This window comes from Enhydra lutris, unplaced genomic scaffold, assembly GCF_002288905.1.
Source record: "Enhydra lutris kenyoni isolate GAN:26980312 unplaced genomic scaffold, ASM228890v2 scaffoldscaffold71, whole genome shotgun sequence".
NCBI classification, from domain to species: domain Eukaryota; kingdom Metazoa; phylum Chordata; class Mammalia; order Carnivora; family Mustelidae; genus Enhydra; species Enhydra lutris.
The window spans coordinates 1,576,554-1,600,638 of record NW_019154155.1 but is presented as its reverse complement, the minus strand read 5'-3'; the positions used below and the strand labels follow the sequence as shown (position 1 = coordinate 1,600,638).

General features: G+C 42.9%; 1 protein-coding gene across 1 annotated transcript in view; it reads left to right on the top strand.

Annotated features, from left to right (window-relative positions):
* Positions 1 to 24,085, top strand: part of LOC111159917 (phospholipid-transporting ATPase IB) — a 585,941-nt gene that overhangs the window by 274,366 nt on the left and 287,490 nt on the right. The window contains exon 25 of the mRNA XM_022522597.1: positions 22,085 to 22,257. Within this exon, the coding sequence (XP_022378305.1) occupies positions 22,085 to 22,257 (173 nt within the window). The remainder of the gene's footprint in view (positions 1 to 22,084; positions 22,258 to 24,085) is intronic.

The window sequence follows — 24,085 nt, the reverse complement described above, 5'->3', positions numbered from 1 at the left end:
CTGGCAACAGGCTTATTTTATGGGAGCATATCATAAGAGACTACCATCTCTCCCCAAACTCACCATGCTTCACCGGATACCTATTGTTTTTTGTGTGCCTGAACAAAACGGTTTGAGTTTCGCCAAGGTGAAAGGGAAAAAGTAGATAGCACATGAAATGATTATTTTACATTTTATGCATTTTCTCTAGAAAATAATTAGTTTTGTATTTGACTTAATGACACTGTACATCTCTTATTAGTAGATATTCAGTAGGAAACTCAGCTTGATAAGTTAAAATTTGCAAGCAAAAAATGTCTTCTGTAGTTTTATTTTTTAATGGGATTTATAAAGCCTCTAATTCCTGTTTTTTTTTGTTTTGTGTGTGTGTGTGTGTGTGTGTGTGTGTGTGTGCTTTTCTTTTCCTAGTGCTTTGCTGATAGGACAGAGTCATGTATTTTCCTTCTCCTTTCTAGAGAAAGGGCAGTCTCCCTCCCAGATCACTGCCAGGGATTCCTAGCTAGCTAGTTTCCCTTGCTGTGCCCCCAGCACATTCTTTTCTATCCCCGCTGCATTGATTCGCCTTTCTAAAAACTCTTCTATCACGGCACCAACTTAGTCTAGAAATCTGCTCACTATGGTTGCCACTAGCCCATGTGGCTATTTAAATTAATTTAAATAAAATTACAATTTTAGTTTCTTTGTTGCCCTTAGCCACATTTCAAGTGTTCAGGAGCCACATGTGAACGGTACAGGGAACATTTGCATCATCCCAAAAAGTTCTATTGGGCAGAGGTGGTCTAACACCCCTGAGTTTCCTCCGTCTTGAGGCTTAAGTGTAAACCCCTCAGCCTGGCTCCCAGGCTTCCCCGAATCTTGCTTGGCTATACAGATTGAATTTAACTGACTGGAAGGTTGTCAGAAAAATCTTTATGTTCAGGGGAGCATTGGTGGAAGAGGAGAGGCATTTTATTTATTTTCGAAGAATGCATGGTGCTCCAGCAGGCAGGAGGTGGTAGAAAGTTCTGGGAAAATAGGTGAATATGAAGATCATTTGGGGAGTGTAGAGGATCTCTGTCTGGTGAAGGATAAGGTGGATATAGGGAAACAGGTGAGAGACAGGTGTCCTGTATCCTCTGTGAGGGATTTATATAGGAAAGTGTCTTCACATGGTCTTCGGTCAATGTTTGAGTTGAACCATCTTTTATGAGCTTTAATGTCATCTGTCTTCAAAGAGAGAACATGAAAGAGTTGATTTGGTAATTGCAAAGAAGATGGGGATAAAGGTATTAGTGGACAAATGTGTACTTGAAAGGGAGGAGAGATAAGGATGGGAGTTTAGCAGTCCAAAGACTCTGTAGGGATCACTGCGCTGATCTGGTGTAAAGGAGAGAGGAAGTGCAGGAGAGACAGAAAACGAGATAGGGATGTGAGGCAGGTGATGCCTCCAGGGAAAGTCAGATTTTAATCATAACCGTAATGCAGGGATTTAAGAAGTTTTGGGTGAAGGGAAGATTACCCACGGCAGCCCAGGTTCCACAGGGTACAGTGGATAGGGAAATGGAGGCACAGGTAGTTCATGGTGGCAAGAACTTACCCCTCAGTTTTGTGTCCCTAGCATCTGCAAAGCATGTGATGATTACTAGATGGCTATTAAATGTTTGTTGCCTGTGTGTGGAAGGTCTCACCAAACTGAGTAGTCACAGAGTATGGTGCCAAGCAGATATCCATGCCTATGGTGGTCATTTCAGCAACAAACTGCGGAGGTGAGGGAGAAAGATAGAGGCCCTTAGTGATTGGGCTGGCGGTAGGGGGAGTATATGGCTGGCAGTATTGCTGAATTTATGGAATTAAAGTCCTCACTGGAGAGTTGCTGAGTTTACTGAATTACCTAGACACAAGGTGCCAAAGTAAGCGTTGCTGGTTCACCTACTTGCACTTCCCACCCAGTCCTCGTTCTGGCCCGAGAGCAGCTCCAGTGGAAGGGGTTCTTCTGAGGCAGGAGGGAAGGACTGGTGGAAGCGAGGAGAGGTGAAGCCTCTGTAGCCATCTCTGGAGACATCTCCCAGGGGGTGGCTGGCTTTTGAGCCATGTTATTTGGAAAGAATCAGAAACACCTCTGGGAAAATGACTTTGGCAGCACTGTGGCTGGTGAGCTCTGCATTTGAAGTCAGCATTGAACGAGTGGTTGCTCTGCCAGTACTCGCTCTTGGCAAGTCATTTAACCTCTCGGGTCATTTCTGAGATTTCAGGTCTTACTATGTCCTCCAGTGGAGGCTGATGTGGGGATGAAAAACAAGTTTTCTCAAAACATTTTATAAGCTCTAACGTGCTATGAATTTAATGTTACTTGTAAGTTGAATTCCATTGGGTTGAGATCTGAGCAAAGGAAACCTGGTAAATATATCTTTACAGTAATCACAATGAGTTAATGAGAACATGAACCTAGGCTATGGCAATGAAGAAAGGAAGGAAGAAAAAAAAAGAAAGAAAGTAAAGAAAAAGGAAAGGAAAGGATGTTAAGTTTTGTTTTTTTTTTTAAGATTTTATTTGTAAGAGAGAAAGAGAGCATAAGCAGGGGGAGTGGCAGAGGGAGAAAGAGAAGATGACTCCCTGCTGAGCAAGGACCCAAGGCAGGACTCCATCCCAGGACCCTGGGATCATGACCTGAGCCAAAGGCAGGCGCTTAACTGAGTGAGCCACCCAAGTGTCCCCAGATGTAAAGTTTTCTAGTAAGAATTTAAAACTTGCACTTGGAGGCCAGTTAAGCACTGGGGCAAGGCATCAGAATGAAAGAGAAGGAGGATATCAGGATTCCAAGTTTGAATGAATGAGAGCATAGTGGTAGTGAGATAGTAGTGGAGGGAAAGACTGGCAATGGAAGGGAAGGTCTTTGTGTCAGGCTCACTAAATTCCAGGTACCGCTGGAACATCCTGTTAGAAACAACCAGGAGAAATCTAGTTGGAAGTGCAGAGGAAAAATGGAGGCTGGGGTTGGGTGCCAACCACTAGAAGCACTGTTGGCAATTTTGGAATTGAATGTCATCACCGAGGTAGAAGTATCAGAAGAAAGCCAGGGTCAGACTCTTGGGGGAGATAATGCAATTTAACTTCCTTTGGTGTTATGTCTTCCTTGATGCATCTATAGCTTCCTTACCTGCCTGAGTCTTGGCAATTAGTACTGCATGTTTACTTATTGTTCATACTCTTGGTATATGCTTAATTCTGGGAGGGAGGGATTGTATTTATCTTGTCTACTATCGATCTTGAGTGTAAGTTTAAATGCCTAGACACGTATAAGTAAATATTTGTAAATATTCTTTTGAATGAATGAATGCTCTGAAACTAAGGTCATTGTGAAGGAAGATCAAGGGAAGCCTAGCTCAAGGTTACCATCCTGGGCCCTTCCAGGTCAAGTGATATTAAACAGGACCAGTTGAATTGCTAGTGTCTCAAAGGAGAATCCTTTGATGCTCTGTAGATTGACAATGTGAGTTGAGAATATACATTGTTGATGGTGGATTAGGAAATGTAGAAATAACAAAAGGTCAAGGGTATCAGGACAGCATCAGCATCTGTGAAATCCAGGAGAGCTGGAAGAGGTAGGCCAAGCTAAGAACGACCTTGAGAGTGAGTCTTCAGTGGCTTATGTAACAAAACTCATTTTGAAAACAAGGCAGGCCATGTTGAAAGGGGTTGAATAAATTGATTAGGAGGGAACAAAAGGGAAATTTCATGTTATTATTTCTTGGGTATGACTGTGCTAATTGTGTGCCTTTAATGGGTTGAGTTGTGTCCACCGCAACAGATAGGTTGAAGTCTTAATCCGCAGGGCCTTAGAATGGGACCTTGTTTGTAAATAGGTTCCTTGCAGATGTAATTAGTTAAAATGAGGTCATGCTGGAGTCAAGCGGGCCCTATGCAATGACTGGTGTCCTTACAAGAAGAGATGAGATGCATGGACATAAGCGAGGGAGTGGTGGCAGAGACAGAAGTCACTGCAGCTGCAAGCCCGAATTGCAACCCACCAGCAGGTAGGAAGGGGCTGGGGCAGGTTTCAGAGAGAATATAGTCCTGTTGACACCTTGCATTCAGACGTCTAGCCCTGAGAACTGAGATGATTTTGTTGTTGTTTTCAGCCACCTCATTTATGGTCAGTTATGGCAGCCCTGAGAGACTGATAGTGGCTAAAGGGAAGTGAAAGTGAAGGTCATGGAAACCAAGGTGGTATGAGATATGGTTGCAGTGCTCAAGATTTGGAGAATAGTGGAGAGAGATGGAAAGAAGAAAACAGTGTTGAGCACTAAAAGCCTCTAGATAAGGGGTGTTCTATAGCCTCCACGGGTAATTGGCCACATGACCATGAGCTCTCCACACCTCAGCTTCTTTTAAAGCAAAGCAAGGGATTTTCACTATCATGAAGCACCGTCTGCATTCCAGGTTTTATTCATCTCAGTCTAGGTCTGTTAGTTCTTGGCCGTTTGGATTTAGGTTGCACTTGGTATGGACATTCAGTTTCTTTTGCAGGTAGTATAAGAAGGGCTCGGTGCATCTAAATAGGACTGTGGTCTTCAGGTTGAATGGGTTCAGTGTGTCAACCACTCCTTGCCTAAATTCTCATTGCAGAGATGCAATCAAGCAGTATGCCCTAGTACATATTTCTAAAAGGAGGGAAACAGTTGGTATTGAAGTGACTGATTCCTTTTGCAAAGATGTCCATGAAAACTGGGAATTCTAGACTGCTTTCTGGAGAAAGGAGTCTTTAAAGATTGGGAAATTGGGGAAAAATTTAAAAAGAAAGAAAAAGCTGTGCCCAACTTAACCAATATTGAGGGCAGAGGGGTGGTAGAAGGCCCTGCAGGGTTCAGTTGCCTTTGTCCTAAGACCCCAGACAGTTTGGGTGCAAGGAAAATGAATGTCTTTAATCTGTTACCCTAGAGCTCCTGCATCAGAAATGAATTCGGGATTAGTGCTAATGTTTTAGAAGACTGGTTTTCCATATTGGAGGCAGAATGAAATGTTTGTGCCCCTTAGTGTTTACCTTGGTACTTCCACACTCAATTTTTGCAGAGATTGACAGGTACATAATTTTGGGTAGTGGCATGACCTGTGTGTATTCCTCTGGTCCTGACTGCTGTGGGGGTTCGGGGTGGTGGTTCCTGTCGCTCAGCCCATTGCCAGGGAAGGAAGCCTGCAGGGAGCCCTCTGTGCTGTTTCCAGTGTTGTTATTAGGAATGGCAGTTGGCTCCTAGTGGAAAAGAGAAATAGTGCCAATGTGAACTTGTGGACAGGTTTGTTTCCTCCTTCTCCTTAAATACAAGTATTTAGTCTTTTGCCTTTTACCTCCCTCCTACCCCTTATCTAAACAAAGCAAACAAGTCTTTGAGAACACCTCAAAATGATTTATTTGCTGAAGATGTGTGAAAATAGTGATCTAAGAGGTTGGAAAAAGGAAACCTCAGTGGTTTCATTCTTGTGTACCTTTTAAAATAGATGAGAATGGAGGAAAACTTTGGGCTGACAGCTTGGGATGTGATCTGGTTCACCTTCTGATAGAAGAATGAGTCTTTACCAAGTGACTGTGTTTGGATATAATCCAGACCCAAAAGAACACTCTGGTCTTTGGCTAGCCTGTAGAAGAAAAACATCAAAATGAAGCAAATTACCACATATCAGTTTCCATGTGAAGCTATATGTGTGTAACTATAGCTGAAGGAAAGTGAAATTTGAAAAAAAAAAAAAAAATGATTGCCTCTCCTTGTAACTGAGACTCTATTAGTAAGAAGTGCCGCAGAGCTTTAGTGAAGATGCTAGAAGATTTAGTGAATTATTGGTATCAGCCACACTCCATTTCCAAAGTCTGTTTCTTCTCAGCCCTCCTGTGGGCTCCTATTGTTAGTTGGATCCTTCTTCTCTAGTCTTCTCCAGACACCTTATGGTTGCGAGAGGTGGTAATCAGGAACAAAATCCTTTCCCATAGTCTGGGACCCTCATCACCTTCCAGACCGAGTGACTGGAGCAGCCTGACACACCGGCCAGCAGTTGTTTTTCTTAGTTGTATTGCTGCTTTAATTGGCCACAGTTCTCTTCATCTGTCATGCAAACTCTTAAAACTCATACGAGAGTAATTTTCCCCACCTTCTTTATTGCGGGTTATTTTCTCTCCGTGGGGCACACTGCGGGTGATTACGCCCGCGCCCTCTGGTCTGCTCCTCTGCTTGCTTTCTTCAGCACGCAGTCCTTTGGTGAGTTTGTGCAGGCTGACCGATTGAGTTACACCCTAAGGAAGGTGGAACCTGGTTCTCAGCTGCAGGATGTCTTTCCCGAAAGTTCTTGTACTGCGAGGCCTGCTTTGAGGATTCACATGTGCATATTGGCTTACAGCAACATTAAAGCTTTCTCCCCACAGTAGATGGGTAAGTTACTTAAGGAATATGAGGTAGTGCTCTCACGGGGCTGGGAGCTAAGGGCTGGCCGGTGGTATGGCTGGGTCCTTTCTGGCTGGTTTCACGTGCATTTATGACTTTCTTTTAAACCCAATAGTCTTTCCTTGGACTTAAAGGGGAAGTTCTTAATGCAATGAGAGAGATTCTGTGGTTATTTGCTGTAAAAGGTTGGAAGCTCTAATACTGTAAACCATAAAACAAGCAAGAAGAGGAAACATTAAATTGATCTCCAAATATTCCATTTGATGGGACATAAATTGAGAGCAAAAGACCACAAACAGAAAAATGATGTGCTAATAGTGCAATTTGAGGTTGTTTTAGTAATGTGTGTAGGGTGAATTAGACAAAAAGACTAGGAGGGAGGCTCTGTGTGAACACATTGCCCTTGGGCATGAAGCTTGAGGGTACTGTGGTGTCCAATGTGAGGCTCTGGTTGAGAATGTAGGTGAGCGATTTCTACTCTGTCTCAACATCAGGCCTGGGTGTATGGGCCACAGCTGGTCCTTGTGCTGGTTAAGTCCTCTCTACACAGAGGATTCTCAAAAGGCTTGATTTGGTAGGAGAATAATATACTTCTGCTGGATTTAGTGTGTACACGTGTGTGTGTGTGTGTGTATGTGTGTATATGTGTGTGTGTTAGTTTGTGTGTTTACTCCTTGTTTCAGTCTACAGATTTGTATTTGATTCTTGTCATTAGAGCGCTGAAATGACTGTAGGTATGAGTCCTCATCTCAACTGAATTGTCCAGAAAGTATTCCTTTCATATAATCCGTAAGAGGGTCATGTGCAATTACAAGTGGCAGCATCTGGGAAAGCAAGTTGTGATGTTCCTTGTTCAGAAAAAACGATTACACTTACCATGATGAGCCCTGAGTAATGTGTAGAATTGTTGAATCACTATACTGTACACCTAAAACTGATAGAGTTCTGTGTTAACATTACTAGAATTAAAATTTAAAACTTGATTAAAAAAAAATAAGACACACTAGCTTGTGTAGGAAAAAAAAAAGAAATGGTCACCATTTTGGAAAATGGCATATTGAATCATCATTTCCTTTTTTAATTGTGAGTCTCTGATCATCCTTGATTTTTGTGTCCAATTGCTAGGCCGTGGGCCAAACACAGCCTACAGTAGTGTTGTGTTGGGATAGCCCTGTAAATATTGGTAGGTGGGACAGACATTTCCCATTTGGCTACAGACCCCACCACTCCTTAATGTTGCCACTGTACCTTCATTACCTGTCTGGTGCTCTGAGGTCATTTATCTACCTGGTACCCAAAGCCCATTTTCAAATTCTTCCTCAAGCAGAAGCAAATAGATAGTAAAGCATACCTCTATTCAATGTAGATTGTGTTTTGTCTGTACGGCTGTCTTCTGACAATGGTTTAAAATGAGCAGGGAAATACTCAAAATTGCTAACAAATAGATTAAGAAGGTTTAGGGCCAGGATTGTATATTAACTGCCTAAATAGCCCATAAGTCTGTAGCATTGATCTTGATGACTGAGTTGAGCAGAGTGGGAAAGCTTGTATATTTCCCTTTCTTGAGTGAACAGTCCTGGTATTGAATGATTCTGGTTTAACCTTTTTCATTCTCACTGGAAACATTGTTGCTTCTAGGTTTCCCTTACTCCTCACACTATTGCTAAATTAACGTGGGCTTTAGAAACCCCTGAAAAGTCATCTCCATTTCACATACTTCTCGTATTTGTTCTCTTGAAAGTGTTGATCACAAGAGAAGCTGAAGTCTGAGCCAGGATGGCATTGATCTGATTGATTCCTCTGTGTGCTCTCTCTGTGGCCATGGGCCTTCTTCTGGAAAGACCATATCAAGTTCGTCCACTGTTGTGAATGAAAATAATCATCTGGCAAAAGCATAGAATTAGAAACCTCTTGGTATATTTATTTCTGTGTCTCAAGAATTCTGATTTAAAGCAGACTTTATTTCAAGTAATGTGAACAGTAGGTTGTTCAGGAGTCTCGGATGAATCAATGTTTTCTTCCCTCCTCTCCAAGAAAATCTATTTAAAGCAAAGGTCAAATCTGTGCTGGATTTAGAACCGATTAAATGTAAGTCTGGAGAACAGAGCCTCTTCTTTTTTATTCTCTACATAGTTTCAAGCACTAGGGACACTCTGGTCTTCTGCAGATCATCATTTCGCACATTTTTTCTGGTGTCTGTAATTTTTTTGTTGTTGTTCCAGGGGATGGAGTGTTACCTGTAGCCTTTATATCTAGTGAATTTGAGCCCTTCTGAGCCTTTAGGCTTAGGAAATTTAGAAGTAACTTAGACCTTAGCAGTTGTCTTGGAGAAGTGTATTAGGCTTTAAGTTGTATCTGAGAAGGTTGTATTAATGCATATGTTAATGTGCCTTATTTAATTAACATGCTCAGAAATTGAACTACTGTGTCTATCCTTCCTCTCTGTCCCCTTCTCTCATCCCTCTGGCCTTGTCTATCTCCATGAAGATTGTCAAGCTTTGCCCATATTACCAGCCCCCACTCACGGCCCTCACATTGTTACCAGACCCTGTACACTATACCCCTGAAAAGTCTTCAGTCCTCTCCTTCTTCAGTGCAGGCCTTGCCACAGGTGTGGGTGTTGGCATGGGGTCTGAACTTGTCCCCAGCTTCCCATGGCCTTTTACTCAAGAAAGATTTGGACAAATAAGTGCCCTGAGGGAAATAAGGCAGGAGAGGAAAAAGCATGTGCCCAGGGGAGTGTGATTTTAAGCAGGGTTGCTGAGAAGGATCTCATTGGGAAGAGGGGAGGAGCCACTGGAAATCTCTTGCCTCTGCTGAGCATTCCAGTATTAAGGGCTGGAAGACAGCAGGAGGGTGTGTTTGAGTTACACCAAGATGCCAGGGATGATGTGTTTGCAGCGCCTTACAAGACAACCAGTTGGAGATACCAAGTTAGATGGTGGATATTAGGGTCTGGAATCTGGGGAAGAGGTTCTACCTGGAGATACACATTTGTGAGTCTAATGTATTTAAGGACATAAGACCAGCTGAGCTCCCCAAAGGTACAGACAGGAAAGGGCCTTGGACTGAGCACTGAATTGTTTTTCTTATAGGATTCAGAAATTCAGCTTTCTTTTTTTTTTTTTTTAAAGATTTTATTTATTTATTTGACAGAGATCACAAGTAGGCAGAGAGGCAGACAGTGAGAGAGGGGGAAGCAGGCTCCCTGCTGAGCAGAGAGCCTGATGCAGGGCTCGATCCCAGGACCCTGGTGTCATTACCCGAGCCAAAGGCAGAGGCTTGAACCCACTGAGTCACCCAGGTGCCCTGAATTTCAGCTTTCTTAATGCACGATTTCCCCCATGGCCCCAGCCCAGCTGTCCTGAATGTCTCTAGGTGTTCCTCTCATAAACACCAACAGGTAAGGACAGTTGTCAAGCTGCCGTTCTTTTGCAGAGTTGTCTTCTTTGGCAGAGTGCCCTTTGGTCCATCCCTAACCTCTGCTTAGCATTCCAGTATTAAATTTTCCTTTTGGTAGTTTTTCCTGCTCTCCATCTTGTACATTATTATTCTTTTCTCACAGTCCTCCATAATAGTACTTAACCTGGTTTTTCATTCATGTGCACCTGGGGTGGAAGGCAGGGGGTTCTCCATCTTTCTGTCCCTAGTACTTTGATTATCACCTGCATGGAACAGCATAGCATTTGTAGGATTGAGTTTAATTTCTTAAGGTTCACAAAAGTGGTTTCTGTTTTACATTATACACATACATGCATATGTATGTATAATATATATTTATTGGTATATACATATATATACATATTTGGTGTAGTATATAATATATATTTTGTAAAAAAATATTTTATATTTTTATGCCTGTTCTCTAGTATATCAAATATATAGTGTGTCTATGTGTATGTATATATATATATATATATATATATGTGCATGTGTGTATATATGTATTTTTTTCCCCAGTAACTTTTCATCTCTCCTCTCAAGCATTTAGCACTAAGGCTTAGGAGCCCGAAAATGTGTATATGAAGAAAGAGATCTCATAGGCACATTCCAAGTTATTAACTCTATCCAATATACCATCTTACTCAACATTTTCAATACCAAAGCTGACTCTTTATTTTTCCCTATAGAAATGCTAGCCATCTGGAAAATGTGTGTGTGTGTGTGTGTGTGTGTGTGTGTGTGTATGTGTTAAAGGTGAAATCTCTACAGAAAGCAATTTAAGAAGCTTCAGGAAATCCTCATTCCTCTGGATAGCTTTCAGGTTTTAAATCTGCGAATTTGTATGTTTTCTCAGTATTACTAGTTTAATTTTAGGGACCGAACCTTCATCCACTGACGCGATGCCTGTGTTAGCAACAATCTATGACAACCCTAATGAGAATCTGTGCAGAGCCCGGTAGGTCCTCGAGTTGTATCCCATTAGAAATTAAGAAACACTGTGCTCACCGAGCTGGGAGGCTATGACACAGACCCACAGAGCCCGGGACATGGTGGGAATGCTAACAGAGCTGTGTCCCCATCACCACAAAGCTCTGGCTTGCCCTAGTAATTTTTATTCCCACTTTTAATGGAGGGGTGGTTCAGAGCAACAGAGCAGCATGCACCTGGTGGCCAGTGATGCTGGGCATTCCGATACTGGCGAGGGGATAGGGATTGGGAGGCGTCATGGCCAGCATGTATTCGTTAGGTGGAGCTGGGTGTTGCTTTGCAGGAACACGGGTCTAAGGTTCCCAGGTACCGCAATTTTTCAAGAGAAGCTGGGTATCAAAGTTTTCACGTGAAATCACCTGGCTTTTAAATTTTGGCTGCAAAAGTGGTTTTGTTTTTTGTTTTTTTGTTTTTAATATGGGATTGATTACCTAAACTCAACCTGTTGATTTTATTTCCTGGCTGTTGGGACTTTTTGTTCACTTAAGCATAAACTGTTATGCTTCTGCCCATAAAGCCAGTCTTGGTCTTCCTGAGACCCGTCCTGTCCAGTTCCTGATGGACTCCTCCTTCCTATACCCTACCTGCCTGTCTTCCATGGCACATACTACACGGCGCGTGTCAGGTGTCTTCTTGGCTTCATCCCTGTCGCCTCACTAACATGGAAGCTGCTTGAGACAGGCCTTGGCCGCTCCGTGCTGGCTGCGTCCTCTTCGCTGGCATCCCACAGCTTCTTCCTGTGTGAGTGGTCCTCCAGGCTGAGGTCTCATATGCTTTAAAAAACATGAATAGAAGGCCGCTGTCCCAAGGCGAGTGCAGTGATGTGCAGAAGGGATCAGCAGAAGCAGAGAAGAGATGATTACCACAGACAGTGAGCGATTGTTCTGGCCAGGGTCAGGAGTTCAGGAAGCAGCAAATAGTCCCCAAACAAGGGGTGGCAAGCATTTTCTCAGCACCTGCTGTATGCTGAGTGAGTTGTTTGTTTGCTTTTTTCACCCAGAGGGAGTGGTAAGGAAACTACCCAAATGGTTTCTTTTTCCATTCTTCAACCAGCATTGATTGAGAAGTTATATGATCCACAAAGGACAAGGGATGGCTGCCGGATGTTCCCTCAGTGCTCTGCAGACGCTGTCGGTGGGGGGGCGGGGTGCAGGAGGTGGAGGGACTTCTGAGGAGTGGTGTCCCTGGAGAGCGGTGCCGGGTGGTCTGGGGTCCCGGAGGTTCCCTAATCCCCCACGATCCCTTCAGGCTTCCTCACAGGGAATGGAAGGTTGCTCTTGAACCAAAGAGCCAACACTCTGTACACAAAGTCAAAATGAAATATCTTCTGACCCCCCAAACACAGGCTCCTGCCCCTCCCCCAGTCCTCCTCTGTCCCTTTCCCAGCACCATGCCTCCTTCGCCTACCAGGCCAGATATCCCCATATCCTTTCTCACCCTCTGACCATTCACCAGGCACTGTGTCTCCTTCTTCTGAAATGTATTTCTTGGTTCTGTCTCTGTCACCCCAGTCAAAGGTTAGACTGTCATCGTCTGAAGGCTTCTTGCTGGTCTGTTTCGCAGTCCAGTCCCTCATCTCGACTGCTGGTGGCCGAGTTTCCACCTGTGAACACCCGAGTGCAGTATCTGTATACATAGAAGCCTCTGCTGGTTCCCTGTGAACTCTGGCAGGATGTGCAAATGCTTCCTGTCCTGTCTGCTGTCCGCCCAGCCCCCCACCCCCAGCACCTTCCGAGCTGTGCCTGGGGTTCCTCATGCCTTCCTGGCCTGCATCAGCAGCTGCTAAGGTATCACTCCACGTGCCAGACATGCAGTGGTCTCGGGCTATGGTGTGCCCTCCTCCCTGTGGCTCTTTGCTTCCCTGGAGGCCTCTCCACGTCTAGAAACCTGGGCACAAAATACGCTCTTAATGGCTAAGGGTTAGGTAAAGGATTTTTTTCTTTGCTCTATATTTCTGTGTAAACCTCTATCTTGGCAACCTTTAATCTATGCCAGCCTGGTTAGAGACGAGAACAACGAGGTATATTCTAGCCTGACCCCGAGCCCACCCTCCTCTCCCCTAGTTGGTTATGGATTCTGCACAATTTGGGGGAGCCTCCTGGCCCGTTGTATGTGCTGAGGGTTCCTCCTCACTCATCTATCAGTGTGGCGGTCTCCTGCAGAAATGGAACTTTTTCTACCCCTTTTGCTTATTTAGTGTTTTAAAAATCTGTATCTATATAATAAAGTATGCCACTGGCTTTACTGACTGGAGACTGTCATTTAGGAAATATTCCCAGTTTTAAATGTGCTAACAGTGTTCCACATAAACATAAAATTTTTCCCTAAATAGCAGAGGATTTGTATATAGCTGATCTTTACCCTCACGTAACTCTCTCTGTACTCCCAACTCCTACTGATTCAAGGAAAATTGAGGAGGTCCCATTGGCAGGTGCTTTCCAGAACCTGCCTGTGGTGGCTCAGCAGCGGACTGGGGACTGTGGATGGCGGCCAGTCTCAGCGCTTCGTGTACAGTCTTTTTACTTCAGAAGGTACTAGTGGGGAGCCCAAGATCACATTTTCTTCATGTGGCTACAACCTTCCATGTGCCGTGTTACTCCCTCACACAGCCTGCGGCTGCCATACATGGATTTGGGATTTTTTTTTGGTGAATGATCTGCCTTCCCTGTCTCTTTCAGAACTCTTTTTTTTTTTTTTTTTTTTCAACTCTTTCATTTGTTGCTTGCAGAAGTTAAACACAGTCTCGGCACATTTTCATTCCTCTAAGAGTCAAGAACATTTCAGGAGTAAATGCAGTGGCTGTATTATTGAAATATCATAGGCAAATCTTTAAGTCCTTAAGAGCAGGAAATTAACTAGGATTAGTATGTTCATTTTTTTTTTAACCTGGCATCTATAAGGGGTTCTTCAAAAAGGGAACATATGTTTTGTAAGAAACTGGTTTTATCATTCGGCAAATAAATAGTTCAGGAATGGAAAAGACTTTACGTTACTTCTGCTATGCTTTCTTGTGATGACATAACAGACACCAGCAGTTGTCACTGTGAGCCAAATGTAGATCTTGGGTTTGCAGCTGGTAGTTTATCTTTCTGTGTGAGATCAATAGCACTCTATTTTCGTTTGCTAAAATTTATCTGATATCCCTAACCACGTAGTTCATTAAAAACTCTGCAAATTTTAATTGTCTAGAAATTATCTTCTGCAGTAGTTTCTTTTTAAATTTATAAACTTGGTCACCATTGTGTTTGGTCTGGGTACTTTATTATAACTCCAGGAACCAAGTAGATTTTAAAAATAGTTCAGTGGCTATATCATTGATACGTTGAAAGTTAAAAATTTAAATCCCAAAAGGTCAGATAATTAATTAAGCTGAAGTGGTTGTGTTCATAGTAAAATTATTTCTAGTTAGTGTGATGCCAACCATGGCAGTGATTCACTGTGTTTCCGAAGTATACAGTAACTCCCAGAGATCTAGTCTGGACAAATGTGTGACAAGCAACTGTTCCATGGAATTACGGAGGGTCATTTTATATAGCAGCTGACTGATCACTTACAAATGCTGATTTTGCTTTCTTCTTGCAGGAGGGTCACACTGAGAAATTGTTTTCTTATAGAAAAAGGGTTATCTACTTTAAAATTCCACTTTTTAAAAAATATATTTTATTTATTTATTTGACAGAACGAGCGTGAGAGAGAGACAGCGAGAGAGGGAATACAAGCTGGGGGAGTGAGAAAGGGAGAAGCAGGCTTCCTGCTGAGCAGAAAGCCCAAAGCAGGGCTCCATCACAGGACCCTGGGACCATGACTCAAGCCGAAGGCAGATGCCTAACAACTGAACCACCCAGGAGCCCCAGAATTCCACATTTTTTAAAAAATTGCAAAAAAAAAAAATTAAGATTCATAGTCAAGATTGGAATAGCAGTGCTTCCTAAACATACACATTATTTTTGAGATCTTGTATATAGCTGTTCAGGAATATATTTATTTAGCATGTAAAAGGATTCCTAGTGCTGAAATCAAAATCTAGTTTTTTGAAAGAAAATTAAGTAAGCCTAGTAGCTTTGCTATGTAATATCCTTCATGAAAAGGAGAGTACATATTTTCAGGGAATTTTTTGACCTCAATGACTTGAGCTTACTCACAACTGTTAGTCAAATTGTCTTTTGATAAAGGGCAGTGATTGCATGTTTTCAGACTTTTTCTAGGCTCAGGAGGCTTTGTGAATAAAGAGTCTTGCTCTCTTTTTTCCAGTAAATGACACTTGCTCATTTAATAGCAGCTGCCAGTTTTCCCCTATTCCCCACCTCCTAAATCGCTCTTCTCACACTGCCTAGGATGCCTTTTCAGGAAAATGTATGTCTTTTAGAGATGTGAGATATACAAGGAAGTTGAAGAATAGGATATCGCAGCTCTCCTGTGCAGAGGGTCTTGGTGCTCCCTTGTGTACACAGTGTTTTTGGGTTATCAGCCTACACAGGAATGGCCCCCATGTACTATCTGCATTATTCCACCTCGCTTACTTGTATGTCTTAAAATCCTAGCAGACAAATTCATTTAATTTGTAAGCATTAGAAAATACTCAACACTATTAGCCATCTGGGAAATGCAAATGCAAACTACCAAATCCAACACGGCACACCCATGGGAATGGCTAGAATCACACAGACTGATGGTGCTGGTGTTGACAAGGATGAGGACCAACCAGGATCGGTAAGAAACCGAAATGCCACAGCTACGTCCCTTTGTTAGAAACAGCCTCGCTGTCTCTGTGAAATTAGACTTCCACTTGCTCTGCGTGTCTGTTGGGGGCGTGACAAAGTAATTCCAATCTTAGGTATCTCCCCAGGAAAGGATAGGAGCATATGTCCATGGAAAGACCAGTATACAAATATTTATAGAATTATTCATAATATCCTAAAACCAGAAACAACCAGATGTGCAATAATGGGTGAGTGAATTAAACAGATTGTGGTATATTCATACAGTGAATTATCACTAAGGAACAAAAAGGAATTGATAAGCACAGAAATACCAGACAGATCTCAAAGCCTTAGGCTAAGTGAATAGGCCAGACACAAAAGACTGTAAAGTCTGATTCTATTTATATGGCATTCTAGAAAAGGCAGAACTGCAGTGACCCGAGTGAACCGATGATTGCCAGGGACCGGGTGAGGGGGATGGGGTTTCCTGCAGGATGGCAGGAGGGAGCGTTTTGGGGTGATGGAAATGTTCTGTGTCTTGGTTACGCAGGAGGTTACAGGACTGCACACCTTTGCCAAAACTCATTGAACTGTGTATTTAAAATGACTCTATTTTGTGTTAATTGTAACTCAATGAAGATGATTAGCCAAAGCATAACTTCTGTAGAGTTTATATGTTACTGAGAATTCAGTAAATTGGGCAATCTGCAAAGATAAATAATTTTTTAAATCAGAAATAGAAACATTCTGTGGGAGGTGGAGATGGCTAGTGTAGAGAATGCCTGATGGAGTGACAGTAGAAGGTGACCTGAGGGTACCAGACAGGTGTTTGGTGGCACCAGTTTATCTCTTAAAAAGGCTTGCTCGATGGCTGTGAGATAGCATCCCATCTTCCTTGAAATTATTAAGTATCATATGAAATCCTTGAAGCATTACACATTTAACAGAGATTCCTCTTACTTTTTAATGAACTTTAGAGATATTCATAGATTAGAACAAAGCAACATCTAGAGCAAAAAGAAACCAGCTCCGTTGGCACCAACAGCTGTCAGTAGGGGCCATGAAGAATTCTCTTGTTTTCAGCCTCTACCTCCTTTATTTGCCTCTTATGGGTTTGCTGGATTTGTGCTCTGTCTTTAGCTTTACAAATTTTTGAGTCCACTAGGATTTATAAATGCAAAAGTATTGAGAGTGTTGATGCTGTCAGGAAAGAGGTGTGATTGTACTGGAAGGAAAATGATAGTGCAAAAATGGAAGTGGCCGGAATAAGGAGAATGGTGCTGTGGCTGGTCTGGGAGCCTGCACGCTGGGGATGATGGGAGGAATGGTAGAATGTAGTGGTGAGAGAAGGCACATCTGACAGTTGGCAAAGGACAAGAAAAAGAGATGACTGGAACGGAAGAACAACAAAACCATTTTGAACCCATGGTCTAAAGGATGAGCATTATGGTTAGATACTCATTAGCCTGAGGTTAATTCAGGAAAAGGGAGTTTGCTCACGAAGGCCAAGTAAGATTTGGCTGAATTGCCGCTCATGAAACTTGAACTGTCCGGCTTTCAGCATCGTCAGCTCTGAGCCCGTTGGAATTTGCAGGACATCAAAGTGGGGTCTGAGGCAGCTGCTGCTAGCTCAGCGTCTAAGAAATTCCTTTTGACACTGCCAAGCTCGTGGAGGGAGAGGATCACCTGCCTGACAGATTTCAGTGTTGCTGGAGTGGTTTCATTTTGAGGAAAGATTCCTGCTACCTACAGATTGGTAAACAGGCATCCAGATTCTAGAAATCTTCATCTTTCCCAGTTTATTAAATCGAGAGTAACTCACTGTAGAACCATCTTGAGGATCCCATCTGTGCGGAAAGTTGAGCAGGTTGAACTTAACTCTACTTCTGGTGAACCTCTAGTCTGTGAGCAGACGAACAACCATTTCCCAAGCTCAAGGGTGGCACTGTCTATGGTGTTTACATGATTTTGTTTAAAAAGCTGGGAATGCAGAGGCAGTTGCTGAGCTTCCTGGTAAAAGATGCAGGGTTCCCGTACAGCACAAGCAAGGGAGAGGGGAGTGTTCAGGGTGGCTGTGGAACAGTCTAGAGTTGCACCTTGCTCACTTTGGCTGTAAATCGTGCGTGTTTTTAATTGTGAAGGAAAATAAAATTGTAGGACACATATGAATACCTGGAAAAACATTTTTTTTTAAATTAACGCCTAATAGGGAAATTCTAATGAAGGATTTTGGAATGTTCTGTATCTTTCTGGGAATGAAACTCCTGGTCCCAACTCCCTATGCCCCTCATAACAGCTAAGTCCATTGTAACTTGCAGTAATTGGTTTTTTATTAAAATAAGAGACTGCAGTATAAGTTTTAGCAACGAGGCTAAAGAGGCATTAACAGGCCCTGGGATCCAACCACAATTTGTAACATCGTTCCTTTGGGAAAATAGATTCTAAGAGCCCAATAACTAACTTACAAATAGACATTTGAGTCATAGTCCATTGGAGAATAAGGAACTGTTTGTGATAGTAATACCTTCGATTGGCTTGCTTGAGAACTACACAGAAGGGACCTATATTCTGCCACACGTGTGTAGTGAACCCAGCTAGTCTGGGTTGGATCAAAGATTATTGCTGAGTGGGCACTGGAAGCCCAGGAATTAAAACCAAAGTAGAGGCTGGAGACAAGTCAGGGGTGCAGTTAAGAGGATGGATCTGGGGACGCCTGGGTGGCTCAGTGGGTTAAGCCACTGCCTTTGGCTCAGGTCATGATCTCAGGGTCCTGGGATCGAGTCCCGCATCGGGCTCTCTGCTCTGCAGGGAGCCTGCTTCCCCCTTCCTCTCTCTCTGCCTGCCTCTCTGCCTACTTGTGATCTCTCTCTGTCAAATAAATTAAAAAAAAAAAAAAAAGAGGATAGATCTGCAGAGGTTTTAGTGGTAAGGGAGGTATTCAGTCTTAGAGGCAAAGGTGTGATTCTGTGCAGATGATGCGAGAGGAGAACAGGACAATCCAGATAGGAACAGAGGGGAGGAATAGAGAACACTGCAAGCAAAAGGAATAGGATACGAGGAAGAAGAAGGATCAACCACAAAACAGACTCTTAACTATAGAGAACAAACTGAGGGTTGCTGGATGGGAGGTGGGGGGTGGGGGAATAGGTGATGGGGATCGAGGAGGGCACTCGTGATGAGCACTGGCTGTTGTATGGAAGTGATGAATCGTTGGCTTCTACACCTGAAATTAATATTACACTGTATGTTAACTCACTGGAATTTAAATAAAAAACTTGGGGGAAAAAAAAAAGAAAGAAAGAAAGGAAAACGTAATGCAAAATGTACCAGGAAGGGGGATGGCCCACGTAGCAACTTAGTAATGTTTGGTGCTCTCTGTGCAACCGGATAGCATGACTGCAGTGTTTCTAACAGCTGGCTGGTCAGCACAGCTTCGGGACATCATTTCACTCCATGGGTATCTCCCGCTCTAAGATGCCTTGTGCTGCCCGTCCCCCCACGTGCTAGCAACCTTCTCTTCCATATTTAGTACTACGCATGTATCTGTCTTGCAGTTACTACATTTTATTAGACAATAAACATGAGCGCGGTTGTTGCATGCTCTCTGTGCTCTCACGTTGTCGTGGTCACAAGCCTCATGTTTTAATCTCCATATCCATGCCAAGAGTAGTCGTGCCGTATGATCAGCGGGCTCGGGGAGTTGTCTTTTGTCTTTGCTCAGTCCGCTCTACCAAAAATACCATAAACTAGGTGGCTTCCAGAAATCGATTCCTTGTGGTTCTGATGGTTGGGAAGTCTGAGATCAAGGTGCTGGCAGGTCCACTGTCTGACAAGGGCTCTCTCTTCCTGGTTTATGGACTGGCTGTGTTCCTGCTGCGTCCTCCTGTGGCTGGAGGGGCAGAGCGGAGTGAGGCGGGGAGAGAGAAAGGGAAGGGAGAAACTCTCTTATAGCTTCTTGTTAAGGGCACTAGTGATATCATATTGTGAGTACTTCCCTGCTGTGATCTAATGACCTCCCAAAGGCCCCGCCTCCAAATACCATCACACTAGGGATTAGGGTTTCAGTGTCTGAATTTTCGGGGGATATAAAGATTTCATCCATAGCACTTTGTGGCCTGAAAGTAATTCAACTTAGTATCATCCGTGTTCCCCAGGCCACTGCGGGCTGTGGCAGTGGAGGCTGTCAGGAAGAGGGGGCCATGTGGGTGACTCTGTGTCCCTGCCTGCCCATGTTGAAATTCCAGCTCCCTTTCAGGTCCTTCCCTACACAACTGATGGAGTGACTGACTGGGTGGGAAGGGGAAGATTGTATATGTCTGAGGAACCACGTTTCTGCCGTTCACAATCTCAGTGCTGGGCACCCTCCCTGCTCATGCCCCAGAGTCTCACACACCTGACAGGTGGGCAGCTGCCAACACTTGGGCTGAGGAAGAAGGGTCCAGTCCGTCTTCCTGAGAGGGCCAGAAATACCTCCAAATGGAGAAAGTACCCTTCATAATATCACTACTGCTGCATATCTTCATTTGTACTGTGCCCCCTTACAAAAACGCCACAGGTGGGGGGCTCCTTATCTCAGGCATCTGTATTTTTCAACCTTTCCCTCCTTAATTCCACAGGGAGGGGGTGGTAATGGGAGTAAAGGACACTGGGCTAGACTGTGCCTCCACGACTGGCATGTTGGTCACAGACCAGATTGGCAGAGCTTGCCTCATCCTTTTGAGGAAAATATTTCCCAGGAGGTTTTTCTGTCCACCACGCATTGACCCCTGGCAAGCACACACCTCAGAATTGCCCGGACTTGTCTGAGCTCCCTGGTGAGCACACCCAGGAGGCCACACCGGGATTTCCCTGAGTGGGTGGGATTTTTTTTTTCTACCCAGGTTCTAAAGGGCAGGCTGTTTGCACAGATAAGGTAAACATAGATGTTTTGTTTGAGATTCAGAATTATGCAACTAATTAAGAGTGAAAAAGTATAAAGTTTCCTTTATTTTTACTAGAAGTCAGTTTTTCTTTTTAGGACACTCTTCTTTCAATTATGCTTCTGTTATTACATTGACAAAGAAGGCATTGTCTGTGATGACATTTATCCACCGCCTGAAGTAGCACCACTGTGTATTTTCCTAGATGTAGGGAATTCTTCATGCATAAATAGTAACCAGAGGAATAATGGGCTTCATTGAGTGCTTATTATGTGCCCAGCCCAGTGTTAAGCAGGTGGCACCGATTAGCTCATTTGTTCGTAACAAAAAGTGCAATGAGGTACCTACTCTTAGCTCTGTTTTACACTTAAGACTTGCTGTTTAAAGAGGCTAAGTAATTTGCCCAAGGTCATAGAGGTAATAAGTAGAGAGTTGGGACCAGACTCTGGGCCATCTGAGCATAGAACGGGGCTCTAGACCATAGTTATGCCTCAAATACATCTTTCTCTTAAGTGTTGTCTCAAGTCTCTTGTTGAGAATGAAAACTGAGCATTAAGGCAATAGAACTTGTGCCTCCCTTTGTGATAATATCAGGTCCTCAGTTTAACTAGAGGTAGAAAGATTCCTGTCCGTTTGACATATTTCTTTAAAATGGTAATTTATGTTATCAGGTGGATAAATTATATGTAAATTTAGTTTAATAACCAAAGGACAGTTGTCCAGACAGAATAATTTCAGCAGACTTTTGTGCTCCCCTCATTAACTTAAACCATATTTTTTATTATGAGCTAAAAATTTCATTCTTAAATTTGAACCAGATATCCTAGTCATAATCATAAACCCACTGGGAAGTCAGACCTACTTTTTTTTTTTAAATCCAAAGAATAATTCTGTGCTTTAATTGCATCTGATTAAGACATCACACCGAGGCACTTGTTTTGGCTGGTAGTAATGTCTTAAAAGGTACTGTTTTAAAATGTTTAATTTGAGTAGATATTTTCTGTAACATGAAAAAAATGATCAGTTTGTGTCTTCTTCTGATGACCCAAGGGGAGAAGTGGTTTAATCTGAAGATCTCAGCAGAGGATAGAAATTAATCTTTTGTGTATATCCCCTAATACTGTTTGGAGGCTTTAAAGATTATCTGTGCAAACTGAGAAATGTTTGCCATTTAAATTTTAGCAACTTTATCTTTTGAGAAAAAAAAAACAACACCATCACACATCTGTGTATATGGAGTTTCCTGCTCAGGAGGCACCAGGAATAATATGTATGTAGTATAAAGGAGGAGGGAGAAAAAGTCATAAGAACCTTAGCAATTAAATTTCCAATGGAGAAGAATTTGGATGTTCTAGTTCAGCCTAGACTGCAACCAGAGTAGGTTATTGTAAATATCAAATGTAAAAAACATTAATGGGGATGTTTTTACCCATAAAACAGACCTGCCAGGCAGTTCGATGGAATTTTAATGTGCATTTATATATATTCACATGAAATTGAACTCTGTGTTTAACATTAGAATGGGCATGTTCTCACTTTAAGGAACTTTGGGTTTTTTTCTTAAGTTCTGTTTTTGATGTACTAAACACATAATAACATGACCCCTCCCCCACAACTCTTGTTTCAGGCAACAAGGGCAGCCATTACACAGCACTGCACTGACCTTGGCAATCTGTTGGGCAAGGAGAATGACGTGGCCCTCATCATCGATGGCCACACCCTGAAGTACGCGCTCTCCTTTGAAGTCAGGAGAAGCTTCCTGGACTTGGCGCTCTCCTGTAAAGCGGTCATATGCTGCAGGTAGGCATGTGCAGGCTGTGTAGGGGTTCACATTCCCACATGGTTGTCTCCTGTGTTTTTATTAAAAAAGATAATGCATGGAAATTATAGGGGTAAAGTTTCATTTAAAAAGCAAGCAAAATAAAAATATTAGTTGAACTGTCCATTCACAGATTTGAGAGCAAGCAGTTAGTGGTTTTTACAGTTTTGTTTCTTATCTTCCAAGAAGATAAAAGAAGAGCCAGGACCTCTCTCCTGGAAGATTAACTGGAATAAGTCTGCCAGGAGCAGGTGTGGGAAGTTAGAAGAGCCCTTTGAACTTGGGTCCTTGGTTCTCCATATCTGAGCTCAACTTCCAAGACCTGTGGAATACACAGTGGTTATTTCTATTCAGTCAGGAAGGAGCTTTGGTTGGGTCTGTGCTATACCAATTTTTGGGTTAGGATCTAACCAGACAACTTTGTTGGGTTTTATTTTTTAAGTTTTTATTTTAATTTCAGCTATTTAACATACAGTGTTATATTAGTTTCAGGTGAAGAACATTGGTTGTTTTTTCATGAAATCTGGGAAGGTTTTTGAGGGTGGGCATTGCTACATTCCATTGACTACTGGCTGTGTGAGATCCAGTTCTAATAGAGATTTGAGAGATCAGAATCATAAAGAAAAAAAAGGGCTAGAAAGATCAGCAGCGCCACCCGAACTGTGCAGCAGACAACTTGAAAGGTGAGAGGAGAGCTGCCCATTTCTGAAAGCACTGTGGTACATGGTTAAAGGCACAATCCATACCATTGGGTTCATAATCTCATTTGTGTTTCCTCTTATATTTTATGGTTACACAGTTTTTGGACATTGTTTTCTTGGGTACTTTGTCAGAAGTCAGTTATCAGGATGCTTTTAAATTCCTCACTGCATTAATACTTTAGGAAGGCCTGTTGGGGATTCGATCATGGTCTGTTCAGAATAATGGCTGTCACATTGACAAGATGGTCTTGCTGTTTCTGCCTTACTCAGAGTCCCTAGTGACATCATCTGCGGTGCCTCTCTACCCAGACCTCTCATGACACTGCCTGTTTGGGATGGCCAGTAAGTCTGGGGGAGGGCTGTTAGGGCCTCCTTTGTCTCCCCAACCTTGCTCCCCACTCCCAGTGGTTCTTATTTTAGACCAAATGATTTGTTGCCATTTCTCCGTGAATACATCTCTGTATTCAGAACACTGAACGGTCTTCACATGATCTCTCTCATTTTACCCTCCTCTCTTGATCCCTTTTTGGAATTTGGAACATGTCATCAAAGGCCAAGGAGAGCTGTGGTGGCGGCTGGTGGAGGCTCCCTGGTAGAAAGGAATGGAGCTGTTGTGCCGTGGTTGTAGGATGTTCAAGGACCTTGGGGGGAAGGAACAAATTCACATGTGTCTGAAACAGTGAAGGAGAACTTGATGTTACCTCTAAGTCGGGAAACTTGGTGCAGCTAAAAGGGACCTGGGATAGTGAGGAATGACCAAAGCATCTGGAAATGAAAGGCTTCCTGGTTTTATCATGGTCTTGGTCTCTTCTTTTTTAACAACTTTATTGAGATATAATTCACATATCATACAATTCACCCAGTTAGAGTGTATAGTTCTATGGCTTTCAGTATATTCAGAGAGTTTTGTAACTTATCACTGCAACCAATTTTAGAATATTTTAATCACCCCCAAAAGAAACCTTCTTATCTATTATTAATCAATCCCCATCCTCCTTCACCCTCCCCAGCCTCCCTCAGTACTAAACAACCACAAATCTGCTTTCTTGTCTGTACACATTTACCAATTTGGGACATTTCATACGAATGCAGCTATATAAGATGTGGT